The 14878-nt window shown below is 40.0% G+C and overlaps 1 protein-coding gene across 1 annotated transcript in view; it reads left to right on the top strand.

The window, feature by feature from the left end:
• The first annotated feature begins 368 nt into the window (after positions 1-368).
• Positions 369-14878, top strand: part of MARCHF11 (membrane associated ring-CH-type finger 11) — a 32395-nt gene continuing 17885 nt past the window's right edge. The window contains exons 1-2 of the mRNA XM_040074912.2: positions 369-638; positions 1625-1780. Coding sequence (XP_039930846.1) covers positions 369-638; positions 1625-1780 — 426 coding nt within the window. The remainder of the gene's footprint in view (positions 639-1624; positions 1781-14878) is intronic.

Here is a 14878-nt window from a genome sequence, read left to right as displayed (position 1 = left end):
AGGGCGCTGGCGAAGGCGGCTGCTCTCGCGGAGCGGTGTGTGGGCGGCGGTGGCCGGTGCCGGACCCGCGCCTCCCTCCCTCTCCCTCCCTCTCCCTCCCTCTCCCTCTCCCCCTCCCTCCGTCCCTCTCTCTCCCCCTCTCTCCCTCCGTCCCTCCGCGCGTGCCGCCCGCCCCGCCCCGCCCCGCCCCGCCCCGCCGCCCGCGGCCCCGCGCGCCGCTCCTCGCGCAGCGCCGGGCCGTGAGGGAGCGGCCGCGCCGGGTCACCTTCCCGGCCGCCGGCAGCCCGGAGCCGCCCCCGCCGCCCCTCGCCCGCCGCCATCCGCCGCTTCGGGCCGTCCCCGCCCCGGGGGAGCGGGTGCCCCGGGGCATGAACTGCGCCTCGGGGAGCGTCGTGCTCCCTGCCGGGGAGCCGCCGAGAGCCGCCGCCGCCCCGCTGGAGCTGCCGGCCGGGGCGGGGGAGGCGAGCGGGGACACCCCCGAGGAGGGCGAGGGCCGGGGGGGCGGCTCGGAGAGCGGGGCCGCCGGCGGCGACAAGCCCGAGACGCGCTCGGTGTGCAGCAGCAGCGAGAGCGGCAGCGGCGGCCACGCCGGCGGGGCCGGCCCCATCTGCAAGATCTGCTTCCAGGGCCCCGAGCAGGTGAGGAGAGGCGCCGGGGGCGGGCGGGCGGCACCCCGCGCACCTTCGCACCCCCGCTCCGGGGCCGAGCCCTGTCCCTGGTGCTGATCTCGGCGTCGCTCCCCGGCAAGAATCGCCCTCCCCGGCGGCGGCGGCCGTGCGAGCGGCGGCTGCCGGTGTGCGAGCTGGTTGTGGCAAACGCCTGGGGCGAACCCGAGCCGGCGCGGAGATTTGGGAGAACTCGGGGATTTTGCCGTGTCTGCCTTGCACGCTGGGTGTCCTCTGGCGCTCGCGCTCCCTGGTTCACCTCTGAGGGACTCTGCACAATACGAATGTCTCAGGTTTCTGTTAGACTTTGAAATGAGAGTGTTAGCTTACAGGTAATGCTGAGAAGACCTCCAAGTATCATCACTGTCGTGACATTATGGGGCATAATATCATCAATGGATCTGTAACTAGCATTTTATGGCTTGCTTTGGAGTTGGAAAGAGGAGAATGGCTGATCTATACAATACAGAAACTACTGGGGCAAGTGCTTAGTTACATTATTTAAGGTCCTGCCTGACAGCTGGCTAGCTGGACAGCACAGAGCCGTGCCCCAAGAGCGAGGTTCTCTTGGAATCGTGATGTCACACGTTTCTTTCTGAGTGACGACTGCAAATAGCTGTTGGAGAAATGTATCCAACCATTTCTGGTACCTTTTGAGGTATCTGAAAGGGCTAATGGTACTGTTGTTTAACACATAATAATGATAATGATAATGATGATAATGATAATTCAGTTGTTTCACATGAGTAGGTGAACATGTGTAGACAGCTTTCTGGCTTTTCTCAGTAGAAGCAGCTAGTATTTTTAAGACATTTTTGAGTATTTCACAGCCAAAAATACATGCTTTTCCACATGAGTGAAATTGAGACCAGGTCATTGTTACAGACCCCTAAAAATTTTGGTATAGAGTGTACGTGGAAGGTTCCTTTAGAGTTGATGTTTCTGTATTGCCTTTCCAGGGTGAATTGTTAAACCCTTGTCGCTGCGATGGCTCAGTACGATACACCCATCAGCTTTGCCTGTTAAAGTGGATAAGTGAAAGAGGGTCATGGACCTGTGAACTCTGCTGTTACAGATACCATGTTATAGCCATTAAAATGAAAAAGCCTTGTCAGGTAATTTGTTATTTAAAAAAAAAATATGTCGTTTCAGTCTTTTTTATTTTTATTTTTTAACAAAATGATTCTTACTTTTACTTCCAAGGTTTCTGGAAAATACAGCAGAAGATCCTATATGCCTCACCAGCTAGCACTTGCACCCACTTGAAGTTGGTTTTTAAGACCAGTTAAGATATATTAAAAGGTGTAGTGATTTGGTTCTGTTATGTTCTTCTAGTTTTTGGCTTGCTGTGGAAATGGTCTTTAGAGGCTGGTAAATTCTATAAGTAGTTAAATCATGCTGAGATGTGACAGAGGACTTGGAACTCCCAGATTCACTTTCTAAACTTTAAACATGTCTTAGACTGACTCAAAGGTTGATTTTGTTCTTTCTTCAAGCTTAGGGTCCAGAGGGGAGACGTGAAGAAAGCTTCTGTTGTTTGTGTATTCATCTACTGTAAAAATGTGAAAGGAGGTGACTTTTGAGCCTTGGCACAATTCAGAGCAGTAGAACACTCTTAAAGTTCTGTCCACTGGTAGCTGTTTCAGAAGCTGAAATGTGCAGTTATACATTTTCCACATACTGAAACTCCATTTCAGCGACATCATGTTTCAGAACATAAGCTGGAAGTTAGAGCCTTGTAGTGGTAACATGTTTTGGGAGAGGCAGGAGGAGCTCCAGCAGATCTCTTAGGGCAGCCTTAATACCACTTTGCATATCAGAATCCTTTAGAGGTTTTAAGTTCCATCCTGGAAATTGTGTTTTATAACATCTGAGGAACACATTTAGTAAGATAATTGTATCTTTTTTTAGTTTTGATCCTAAGAGCTCAGAGATGATGGAGCTCTCAAAGGCCAAAACACTCGGGTCATTTTTCTCTGCCTGTGTTTGATTGGTGTTTTATAGAAAAGACATTGTTGGATGGTAATGGCAGTTGTGTGAGCGTGATCAGTATTCCTTGGATACAGAATATATGGAGTATTTGCTTACAGCTGTTCAGATTAGGGGCAAGTACTTACAGAGTACTTCAATTTTTTTCCTTTATAAATCCTCAAAGGAAAGTTTTTGGTAAACTTTCCTGGAGAGAAGCTTTATGATGTAAAAAAGTAAAGGATTTGTAAAATACTCCATAAAATTAAGGTGGTAGATTTTGTTTCTATACATATGTGGTTTGGCATGGGGCTTGATCCTTTTGGCTTTTCTCAACCTTTTAAAAATCTTTGTTTCTTGCATATCCACAGCAATCTCATCCTTTTCCTAACAATGATTACAATAGCAATAGTTTGCAATTATATTATCTGAAAATAGTTGTTAGACAGCAAAGACATGACACAGTTGCCTGCAAAGAGGCATCTAGCACTATTTGAGATGTTCCAAGGTAGCCTGAATATGTACACAGAAGAGCAGATATGACAGAACTTACGAGGGACTCTGGAACTGCAGATGGAGGCCAAGCACATATTAAAGTGACATTATCTGAAAAGTCATTAGATACCTCTGTGGACAGCAGAATAAGGGCCATACCTGAAGAACAACTATTCAGTTTTCGATGAAAAAGAGAAGCAAAGAGTAGTCAGTAGATGACACAGCAGGCAACAAAGTTTGACCTACGAGCAAAGCTTACAAGGGAAGTAAAAAGAAACTGAAGAGACAGAAGTCAAATGTCATTCACTGTATGAGTTTTCACCTTTTTTTTCTTTTTCTTTTTTGTGGGGGGAAGGAGGAAAGAAAGAAACCAGATTTATGTTTCTCTTTCAATAGCTTAATACTTGATTTATTCTTAACCCTGTCTTTCATTTTTTAGGTAAGTCATTTAAGTCTGTCCTTTCTTTCTTGACAAAACAGCATAAAAAAGATTTCGTGGATTTGCAACTCAAATAATCAGTTAGACATACAGTCCTGAGGTCAAATTCCTGACACCCAAAAAATCACCTATCTCTTTGAGGGAACACAATAGTACCTTTCTCAGTCTCCTACACAGAATATTCCTCTTGTAGTAACGAAATCTAAAGGGAAGTCTCAAACTGCAGTTGTCTGTGTGATGTTATAAGAAGAATCACTTTTAAAATTCACTCACTCCTCCCCCATATTCTTGACTGTAATAGTATTGGCCATTTTTAACCACTGTCTTGGCTTAAACTTTTGGACAGGTTCTGAGTCGTTTTCTACACTACACAAAAACTTGTTTTATGGCATGTGACTTTTTGCTTAGTTTTGGCAAAAAGCTAAGGGTGGGACCATTTCAATACAGAAGGAACTTAAAACATCTTCAGCTGAAGTCATGAGTGTACTTAAAAAGCAGGACTTCTTGCATTACATTAGCTACAATATTTGGAGAAGAGTAGTTCACTCTCTGAATAACCAGTAGTCTGCCTCGGTCCACCTTCCCAGAATTGTCTCTACCAGTCTTTTACTTATTAGAACTTTGTAGGCAGTGTCATAAGAGAGAAAACTGGTGCTATTTAAAAAAACAGCTTCTTTTTCAGGTAAATGCAGATTTACACCAGGTCTGTGCAAACCTGCTCTGTTCACACTCAGGTCTATGCAGATTTACACCAGCTCTTCAGGTTTGCTTTCACCTCATGTATTTAAGGGATGTATCGATGTGTAGGGACTTAAAAAGGAAGAGACTTTTCTATGTTTTCATTCAGAACATTGGAATAGATGTGAATATTCCACTAACATGTTCTGTGGTTTCTGTTGCTTCATGGAAGGCAAAGTAAATCCAAGGGGTGCCTCTTTTGGGGCAGTACATTCAAGAAAGAGAATATTTCTATTCTGATAGAAATTCTTCCAGTGTCGCTGTTCCAGTTCTAGTTTCAGCAACTACTACATAATTCACTTCTAAAAATATAATCCTGGAAACACATAGATTTTATTATAGGAATAAACCTTAAAACACCCCCCAAATTAACCCATGGGCTAACAGTGGAAGGTGAGCATACAAACAAGTTGATCACATTTGATAAGATGTATAACAGAGGTTTGGAATTTTTCAGTATCCTTCTTCGGATCATACCAGAAAGACGTATTTAACCTTGCTCTAGTCCATTAATGAAAGCACATGTTCATCTAGCTGGACTTGCTCCATTGGCAGGGTGGAATTTGATCCAGTTATAGGCAGGGCTATGTTAACAACAAGAAAATTTCCTTCCTCCCCATCAAACTATAATGAGGGGATCTGTAACAAATACTGCTTTGGGCAGGGATTTTTTGAAGGTTTTTTTTGAAAAGACTTAAAAAGAAGAAACTTCAAATGTATGACTTGGAAATTAAACCCATTTAGAATTATATTTGAGAGTAACAAAAAGGGAAAAAAGCACAAAAAGGAATATTTTTTTATTGCTTTGTTAAGGTTACAATCTGTATAGGTTTCCTTCCTAAAAAAAATATATCCCTAAAAGAAATATAAACACAGTGTTTTGGTTTTATTTGTGCTGTCTGATTTTTACGACGTTAGGAGATTAGTTCACCTGCATTTAAGTATGAATGTGTATTGAAGAATGTCAGTGCTCTTGTAAGAATTTAGAAATAACGTTTAAAGTGGAATACAATCATGCAAAGGTTGAGAAAATATACCTTGTTGCTAAAACCTGTCACTTCTATAAGTGAGTAGTAAAGTTATTTAGATAGTAGCCTTTTCTAGACTGTTAATGTAGTGTGCCATGAAATAGTGTTACGTTAGATGTTTAATAAATCCAGTTCATTAAAACATTATATTCTGATACTTCAGTGAAATGGACCTATTCCAGAAGTGATACAGTAGATGGATCTGCTAATTTAAAACCTAACTGTATGGCAATTCAACAGCTTTTCTGATATCAGAAAAATCGCAATTATTTAAAAACGTAAATGCTTACTTGTTAGGCCTGATTTCTTAAAATAGAAAAAAAATTAAGGCGGTACTTTTCAAAATTTAAGGTTTCACTTTTCCAGATTTTGTTAACGTGCGTAATCCTCACTCATTTGAGAAAGCTCACCGGCATCAACTAGATAAGCATGAACAAAATTATGTAGCAGACTGCAGGTATGTGAATGCATGTTACATTTAGAAGTGCAAAAGTTGAGTTCTTCAGATGCTTCAGTATGGAGGCCAGTGTGCAGAAAAAAATTTGTAGTAAATGGTTAGTAAAAGTTTTTGCTTATGACTATGCTCAGCTGGATGACAGCATTAAGTTCTTTTAGGCATAACTAAGAAGGGGAAAGGGAAAAGGTTGAAATCTCGAATTATTAATTCTAAGCTGCACAATGTACCAAGAACAATCTATTACTGTCTCTCCCCATACTGAAGATCCAGAAGGATACATTGTGCTATTACATATGTCAGTGGACAAAAAAGAACAAAAAGGATTGTTCCAATATTGGACAATTTACAAAGAAGTTTGACCAAGGGATAAGGGACAAATCTATCATACACTAGCCCTGGTACCGAGCCCCCTGGTGCACTAAACATTTCTATCTGTTAACTGAGTTTTTGGCATCTCAAATGGCATGTGTTTTAAGAGGCCTCTTGAAAAGAAAACGGTGAGGCTTTGCAGCACCCTTTGAATGTGAAGGCACTGTGCAGGGGCTGTTGGAAAATAAAACACTTGGCTGAGATAGGTATAATGAACTGAATGGAAATGAGATTCAATGCCTGAGCAGTCATTAGAAGGTAATTAATACGTCAATAAATGCCTGGAAGGACTTAAAAATCAAATCAAATCTTCATGTGATGGAGAAGAGAGTGCACAGGAGTGGAGAAAGAAGGACAGTAACATGGTCAAAGTAGTGGAATAAAAGGAATTGTACTTGAAGCAGTTTTGTACTTGCTGAGAAAATTACTTTTGTCATGAGCTTAAAAGATGTGTTACAGTAATTAAGACATAAGACAAAAGTGATGATGAGAAATTATTTTTTTTATGTATGAATAGTCTTAGATATGCTACACAGAAAGCACATGCAAATTTAGAAATAATGAGAACAGGAGAATCCAAATATATATTTAAATTTAAGATAATTCCTGATAAATTTAAGATTATTTCAATAACAAATTCACGTACTGGAGCAACAAATCTATACTGCTTGAGGAAGGCTGGGACATGAAAATCCTAGAGATTTAAATGAATGGTAAAATCTGTGTTTTGACAGTTTAGGTTTAGTTTTTTAGGATAGAGAAATCTGAAACAGAAAAGTAGATGTCAGTCATCAGTATAGATATAGTAGATATACTGCTGTACTTCTCACACCTTTTTTTTTTTTTTTTTGCGAACATCTGCGTTTGGCCACTTCCAGGAGAATTTACTCCACATTACCAGATAGACCTTTTAATCTGGTACACTCACAGTTGTCTCAGTGACTGCACTGTATAGATGGTGATTATGATCAGTTCTAAGTAGCATGCTTAATGAGTTTAAAAACAAAATGATAGCAGAGCTGTTGGAGAGGGCAGTTGAGAATTTTTTCTGTGGTGGGAAAGGCAAAATACATTTTCTGTTTTCTGTCTACTTTCTGTTAAAGATCTGAAGGTAAATGAGAGACTGAAAAAGAGAACTAAGTAAGCAAGTGTCAATGGTGCAGAGTACAGAAGAGGACAGTAAAAATTTCGCAACCAACTTAAAAAACAGAAATGCAAAAAATGGAAGGCACCAAAGAGAAAATTCTGATGGGATAATGAATTTCATGTGTTTTCTTTGTTTTCTTGTAATTGATGCATAAAGAGACATGGAAATAAAAGGCTTCAAAAAGGTGTGGAGACAAAAGTCAGTTTAGCTTGAGAAAAACATTTGGTTGGCCATTCAGATGAGAGAGCACACTTTTCACAGAGCAAGTGAGCAGGCCACTGGTACACTGCTAGCACGCTAGGATCTGAATATTTAGCATACTGAGCTGAAGGAGTGCAAAGTGGACATTACTGTGGAAAGGAGGAACAAAGCTTTAGAAACTTTAGAAAAATGGATATAATTGATAATTAATGACAGGTGAGAGAGAACAGGGGCCAGAAGAATACATTAAGTACCAATGATCTGAAAGTCATGAAATAATGAAGAATAGTAGGTGAACAAAGGAACTGATTCTATTATCACGAGAGTTGGGTAGGGATAGAGAAGAATTAATAACAAAAGACTAGATATTGACTACAAATACTGAAGCATATTTGTAAGTTATGAGAAGAAACTGAATTTATCTTAAGAGGTCAGAGCAGACATCAAATGGGGGCTGAAGCCATCAGGAAGGAATATGGGGGAATACAGAGAAAGTCAAACAGTTTAGCAGTTATGTCAGGCTTCTAAGTATATCCTAAGGTAATCAAGTAGAATACAAAATTAAAAAAGGAGACCATACTTAAAAAAAAGAATTGTATTAACAGTATGTGGGTGTGTGCCCCTCATATGTTACTCTTTTATTTTCTGTAGCATCTTAAAAAAGCAATTTCTTTCTGTTTTTATTTTGTGAGATGTGTAGATTGTGCTCAAGGCAGTTTGACTGCTAGAACAGTGTGAGAAAACAGTGCAATGTAAACTGTGAATGGTACTTGGAAGTAATTTTTTTAATTACAAATGTCATCCTGATCTAGTGGTAAGACATAGATTTAAAGAGTGGCATTACCTTGGTTTATTAAATAGTGGTTTAACTACTTCAAGGTAAAAAAGGTGGATTCCTTCAGCCTAAGATTTTCATGGGGCACAATGATTTGCATGAGATACAGTGTTAGGTTGTTTTTCAGAGGAAATATATCAAATTACAGTTATTGCTGGAAATATAAGCATAAATTACATATTTGCAACAGATTTCATTACAAGAATGCATCCAAAATTTAAAAAGGGTGTGAATGGGCCACAGAGTTGCTACATACACATAGGTGCTGCCATTTGAAATGCTAAGTATAGCAATTCAAGGCTTAAGATATGGGGTCAGACCTGCTTTCAGGAGCCTTTGTGTTACTGTTTTTTTGTCATGTTCTGTGCTTGGGTGTTTTCCCATTGACTTGATCTGCTAGAAATTTGTTTAGTGATCAAAGATTTCTGAGTTTTCACAATAAAAATTTTTGTCTTTTTGTCATATGTCAAAAATCCCAGTTATTCAAGTCTTGAATTCCTATCAACAGAGATTAGTGGAAAAATACTGAAAGCAAGAAGTGGTTGTTTCAACATGCTTCTTCTATTTTTTAATATGAAAAAATTGCTAATACATGATGGTGTACTGCTTTCATCCCACATGTCTGTGATTCCTTACCTTATGCTGATTTGGCAGTGCAAGGAGCCTGCTTTGAGCACCAAATACTGTCAATGCATCCTGACTACTCTTCCAGTCTGTGTTAACTCTGAAGTGTCCTTACAGTTTTATCTACAAATGAAATTTGTCAAAGAAAGTTTTATTAAGTTAATTTTGAAATTTACTTTTAATACTTCTTGGTTTTGAATGTTGGTCCATTCTTACTGAAGTTTTCAGTGCTTCATCCCAATGACTGGCAGTCATGCCAAGTTACCTATTTCCTAATTTGTTGTATTGGGGAGACAGCTTTTGCACCTATTGCACTTGTATTTTTAATTTTTTTTGTGCCATGTGTAGATTCAAATTGATGTTTGGCGTTGGCTCTGAAGATTCTTTCCTATTGCTTCATCAATGTGTAGAGAACAGCCCCTGCCTGCTTTCATGTCTACAGTGCAGCAGTGAAGGAACACTTTGACCTCAGTTCCTTTGAAGTACTTGTCTGAGTCAGAGCACCCTCATTATGCGTTTTGACTGCATGACTCTTTTGCCATGGAGTTCTTTTCTTCTTGTTTTAATTTATTTCAACTTTCCTTTTTATTTCCTTTCATTTCTTGATATCTCTTTTTTCTCCTCTTTTTGTTTACATTTCAGTGAAACTCATGGAGAATGAGTATTCTCATTCTTGGCCAAGTGCTGTTTCCTTACCCCCTACTCTATTTTTGTGTATACGTCCCATTTTTGCATATTTTTTGGCAGTGTCTTCCCTCCGTGTCAGCATTAACCTTCACCAGTTCTGTGATGAGCACATGCCCATCACAGAAATATACCATATTGTTACCCACACAAATCATATTAGTGGATGGGGGCTATTTCCTAAGCCAAGGCTCATTTTTCTCATCTTTTATGGCTAAAAGCAGATATAATGAAACAATTCCTTAGTAGTTTCACAAAGTCATGAACCTTGCCATCAAGATGAAATGCTAGCTAGCTTTATATGTATTTAACTACTCTCCTGACATGGGAAGCATATTATTCCAAGCACTACAAGGATTTTGGAAAAAGCAAATTCCATAAAATGGCAGTCAGGAAACTGTTGCTGAAGAAAATGAGAATAAACTTCAGTATGTTTCCTCTTCTTTCATGCTAAGGAGGCTCCCTCTGCTCCATGGGCAAGAACAGACAGACTGAGAGTCTACATATTAATGGAACACTTTATGTATCTGTCATTGCTTTATCTGGGCAATCTGCAATTTACAATCTACTAGAGATTGTGGTTACTCCCAGCACATTATGTTCCTTCTTGAATGACTAAAGTCCACATTTGTGTCAGGGCTGCTCTTTCATAGGAGGAGAGCAATATGACAAATATTACTTGAAGGGATGGGTGTAACAGCTGATGTGAACTCCCTGAGTCACATCAGAAAAACATGAGTAGGATATGGGAGACTTACACTTTCAGCCTTTTCCTGCACCTGCAGCACTGTTCCTCCGCATAGCCACTGTCTTTAATGACCACAAGAATCATTGTAAGCTTAAATTTTTCAATGTCACCTTCCAAAAAGGACACTTAGATGGTATTTGAATGTAAAAGCTGACTTAAAATCCTCCTGAGACTTAATAAAGACGGTCCTTCTTCCTTACCCACCACCTACAGAGTACTGCATATCATCTCATTGTCTTCTGGATGCTTGCACCAAATAGAAATTTGATTAATAATGGATGCTTTTCTGATATCTGTCAAACTTATGGAAAAGATCTTCATATCCTCCACTACCCGGTATAAACAGAGGGACCTTCAAATAGAATGTATCTTGTATAAATGCATTCATGGGTGCATCATGGCTCTCTACAACTACCTGAATGGAGGTTGTAGTGAGGTGGGTTTGGCCTCTACTCCCAGATGAAGAACAAGCAATAGGACAAGAGGAAATGGCCTCAAGTGGTGCCTGGGGAGGTTTTGATTGGACATTAGCAAAAATTGCCTCATTGAAAGGGTGATCAGGCATTGAAACAGGCTGCCCAGGGAAGTGGTAAAATTGCATGGCTTGAAGTGTTCAAAAGACATGTGGATATGGCACTTGGGAATATGGTTTAGTGCTGAATGGAATTGTGCTAGGTCAATGGTTAGACTTGATGATCTTAGACATCTTTTGCAACTTTAAAATTCTATGACCCTATAATCTCTGGTATTTCAAAATTCTCTACTTCAGCCTGTTCTTTACTTCCTATAGCCTTGGTTAAAAATCTAGAAAATGTGTGAAATTGCTGGTTGTTCTATGGAAATGTGCCTACTTCAGAGTTTCTCCACTGAGAATTGATGCCATGTAGTTGACTGTGTTCAGAAATTTGTGGAAAATCTATCCTGCATTCAGTGGGAAGGGTTTATGGCTGCTGGATTTTTAAAAGCTTCTCTTTCCCCTGGGCCTTTCCCTCCTGCTTTTGTAGATGTCACTGATACAATTGCTGTGACCCTAGCCCCAGCAATTAAACCTACAAGATCTAAGGACTTCAGTCTTCTAGTCTAGGTTACTTTAGAATAGAAAGCAGTTTCTGTAGTTTAAGTATTCCCAGATGTCTTGGTAACCATGTGACACAAGTGAGTCTTTGTCTTCATTGTATAAATCTCATGCATCAGGACCTCAAGATAACCTTCAAAATTCTTCCTTCATTGACTGGGTCCAGAGACACAGGCCTCCAACTTGCTTACTTAAAAATCATCTAGAATATCTGCACTGCTATATCCTACAACCCTGCATTTACCATATCTGAAGTCTGGACAAGAAGCCATGTCTTTGTCCCAGTGTCACTCTCTCTATTTTCATCACCACTTCTCTAAGCAATATGTTCCAGTGTCTCACCACTCTCACTGCAAAGAATTTTTTCCTAATATCTAATCTAAACCTACTCTCTTTTAAAGTTGCTAAACTTCATCCTATCACTACACTCCCTGATAAAGGCTGCCTCCCTGTCTTTCCTGTTGTCCCTCTTGTAGGGGAAGAGAGTTTTGCAGAATATGTTTTATGACAAGAAAAAGAAAATTACTTTAGAAAGATAACTTTTATTTTCAAACTCAAATTCATCCACAAATTTGCATGCTTCCAAAGGGACAGGTAATTTTCACATTTCATGTTTATTTTCATTACTAGAGGAAAAGCATTTTCAGAAAACTTCTGTATGTGCTGGAAGACAGCAATCCAACTGTTGAGACTGTCTGTGGCCATCAGCATCTCTGAAGGATGTGAATCCAAAGTCGCAGCTACTTAGCTTCCTCCTGGAGGATTCCACCACTGGACTTGGTTGTCTTTTTGGTTTAGAGTCCAGGCTACTTCATTTTGGTGGACCATGAGCAGGCATTCACAAAATGCCATTTTAAAAGCTGTTTTGTTAGAAAGTTGCTTAAGCTTGTTTTCACAGTCACAAAAAAATGCCAACCTTTCTTCTTCAACACCTCACTCCAAGTTCCCTGACTGGAGAAATGATGCATTCCTTCAATCTCTCTTCTCCCTTAGAATCCTCTGTGAGTTAAGGCTAATACAACAGGAACAGTTCTCTTCAGTACAGCATAGCAAAAAACTGTCTGGTGTACTCACTATACTTACCATTTTAATGATTTTTTTGGGGTCTAATTTATGGTAGTGATTCTGGATAAGTTACTAAGTCAGCCAGGCCTTGACTGGGCAAACCTACCTGGATAAGAGTATTATGTCCTCTGTTTACCACATGTCTGAGCCACTTACCTCTTTGAGTGCTTTGAGCCATGAGATTTTATATTACCTGTATCACAGCCCTGAGAAATTCCATTAGCTCTGTCTGCAGTTACCAGTCTTAGATGCTCTGCACTTTCTCAGTTCACAGGCTTGATATTTCCCAGAGTATAATGAGTAAGTGAGAAACCCATCTGAGATGGAGAAACCTTCCTGTTGGAGCCCAGGGCATTCCTTTGGCTGCCCTGGAGGGTCCAAGACCTGGACAGGGGGGTCTGGGACCGAAGCCCAGAGCCTAGAGAGACACTGGCTTTGATCTCAGTCCATGGGAAAGGCTTCCTGCACTGCGAGAGGGTTTGCAGGCCACAAGAGTGTGAAAGATTGTAGTTTAGCTTATCACAGGGTGATAAAACAGTAAATTTAGATTTATAGCATTGAAGTGAATGGGGGCAAGATGGAGGATTTGGGGCATTGTCTCCTGCTTCTTCTTTCTTCTTCCCTCACTCCATTTCAGCAGTGACGTTGGCACAAAGTAGTTTAATGGAGATTGGGTCAAGGTAGAGATGACCTGTTTGGTATTAGTGATGGGCATTGGCAAGGAATGATAGATAAAGAATACATAGCAATTAGTATAAAAGATGAGGACAGCCCTGGGCGGGAGGAGTCGTCAGATGTCCGAGCAGCTGCGAACATCTTGTTGGGCACTGAGAAAATTTTAAGATAAGAGAAATAAACGAAGCATGCAACCTTGAAAAATCAGAACTTGAAGACTCCGTCTCTTTCATCCGTTTGGCACAGAGCTTTGCAGAGGGCAAAAAGACTCTAAAACCACCTGAATGTCGGGGAAAGCCCACAACACCTTCCCTGCTTTTTCACTAGACATCATCCATGTAGGAATGAGTTGCCCACAAACTCTGGATATAAAGAATTTTTTGTCTGACTACAATGGCAGAACCAGAGCCTTTTGAAAATCTACAGCCTTGTTTCTATCCATTCAGAGAGGTTAAAAAGAATCATAGAATCATAGAATGGTTTGGGTTGGAAGGGACCCTAAAGACCCTCTAGTTCCAATCCCCCCAGTCATGGGCAGGGATGCCACTCAGTAGATGAGGTTGCTTAGGATCCCATCTAACCTGCGCTTCAAGTTGCAGTGCTTCTCCACCTTCTGAATAAAGAATTTCTTTCTAATTTCTTTCTTTTTTTTCGACTTGGGTAGCAAGTTGTTTCAGGGCTTATGTCCTACAGGACCACAGGTGGTCCTATCTTTAGAAAAACATCCTAAGGTGTTTTTCTAAAAGTATCCTAGTTTAATCAGAGCTCGAGTGTTATTGTTAATATTGGTAGGGAATCCTGAAACGGTGCTGCCTGTAAGGTAGAACAATCTTAGGAGCTTCTCTTCTGAAAAGAAGACAAATAACTTCATAATATGTAATTAGTGAATGTAAAGAGGGGAGTATTGTCTAGAAACAACAAAATTTGTCTGTCTTTATAGTAATAAACTTTAAAAAATTACAATTGCAGAACAGTAAGTGGTTCTTCCTAAAGTGTTTTTCATATAAGCAGCATATACTTGTATTTCATTCTTTTTGGTGCTTTTGTTATTTGAGAGAAACTGATAGTACTTTTATTTTATGTCTGCATTTGTACTGCAAGAGATGGTACATAGGTTATATGTAAGCCATATAAGCACCATTAAGCGAAGAACAATTTATAGCTTGGGAATTTTCAAACACAGTGATATGAATGGATATTACAGTTTCTGGTATTGCAACCATTGCTTCTTGTAGCGCTATGACTGCCGATGCACAGTGTAACAAGTCAGACAGCTGGAAATTTTCAAAAGCATATTGTGCAATTTAATTTAATTACACCAAGGGATTTCAGACATATTCATGATAGGGTTAGGGAGAAATAGAGAGTTTCTGGTATAGTGTATGCTGTGGAGGCAGCTATTATCTTCTTTTACAGAGCTATAATATTAGATGATATGTAGTATCTAAATTGCCACTCTCTGTAATTAAGCACTACAGTTTATATATTCTTACAAAATTGAATCTTATAAGTAAGTGAGTGATCAAAAACATGGCTACCCAAACTATTAGAGAAAATGTAGTACTGATTCAAACAACAGCACCTATTAGTGTGTAGTTGTGATTATTTAGCAATACCTGAAAAAACTAATACAATTGACTGTTAAAATTTTGCTGTTTAATATAT

Source organism: Hirundo rustica, chromosome 1, assembly GCF_015227805.2.
Source record: "Hirundo rustica isolate bHirRus1 chromosome 1, bHirRus1.pri.v3, whole genome shotgun sequence".
NCBI classification, from domain to species: Eukaryota; Metazoa; Chordata; class Aves; order Passeriformes; family Hirundinidae; genus Hirundo; species Hirundo rustica.
This window is presented reverse-complemented; position numbering and strand designations above follow the sequence as displayed.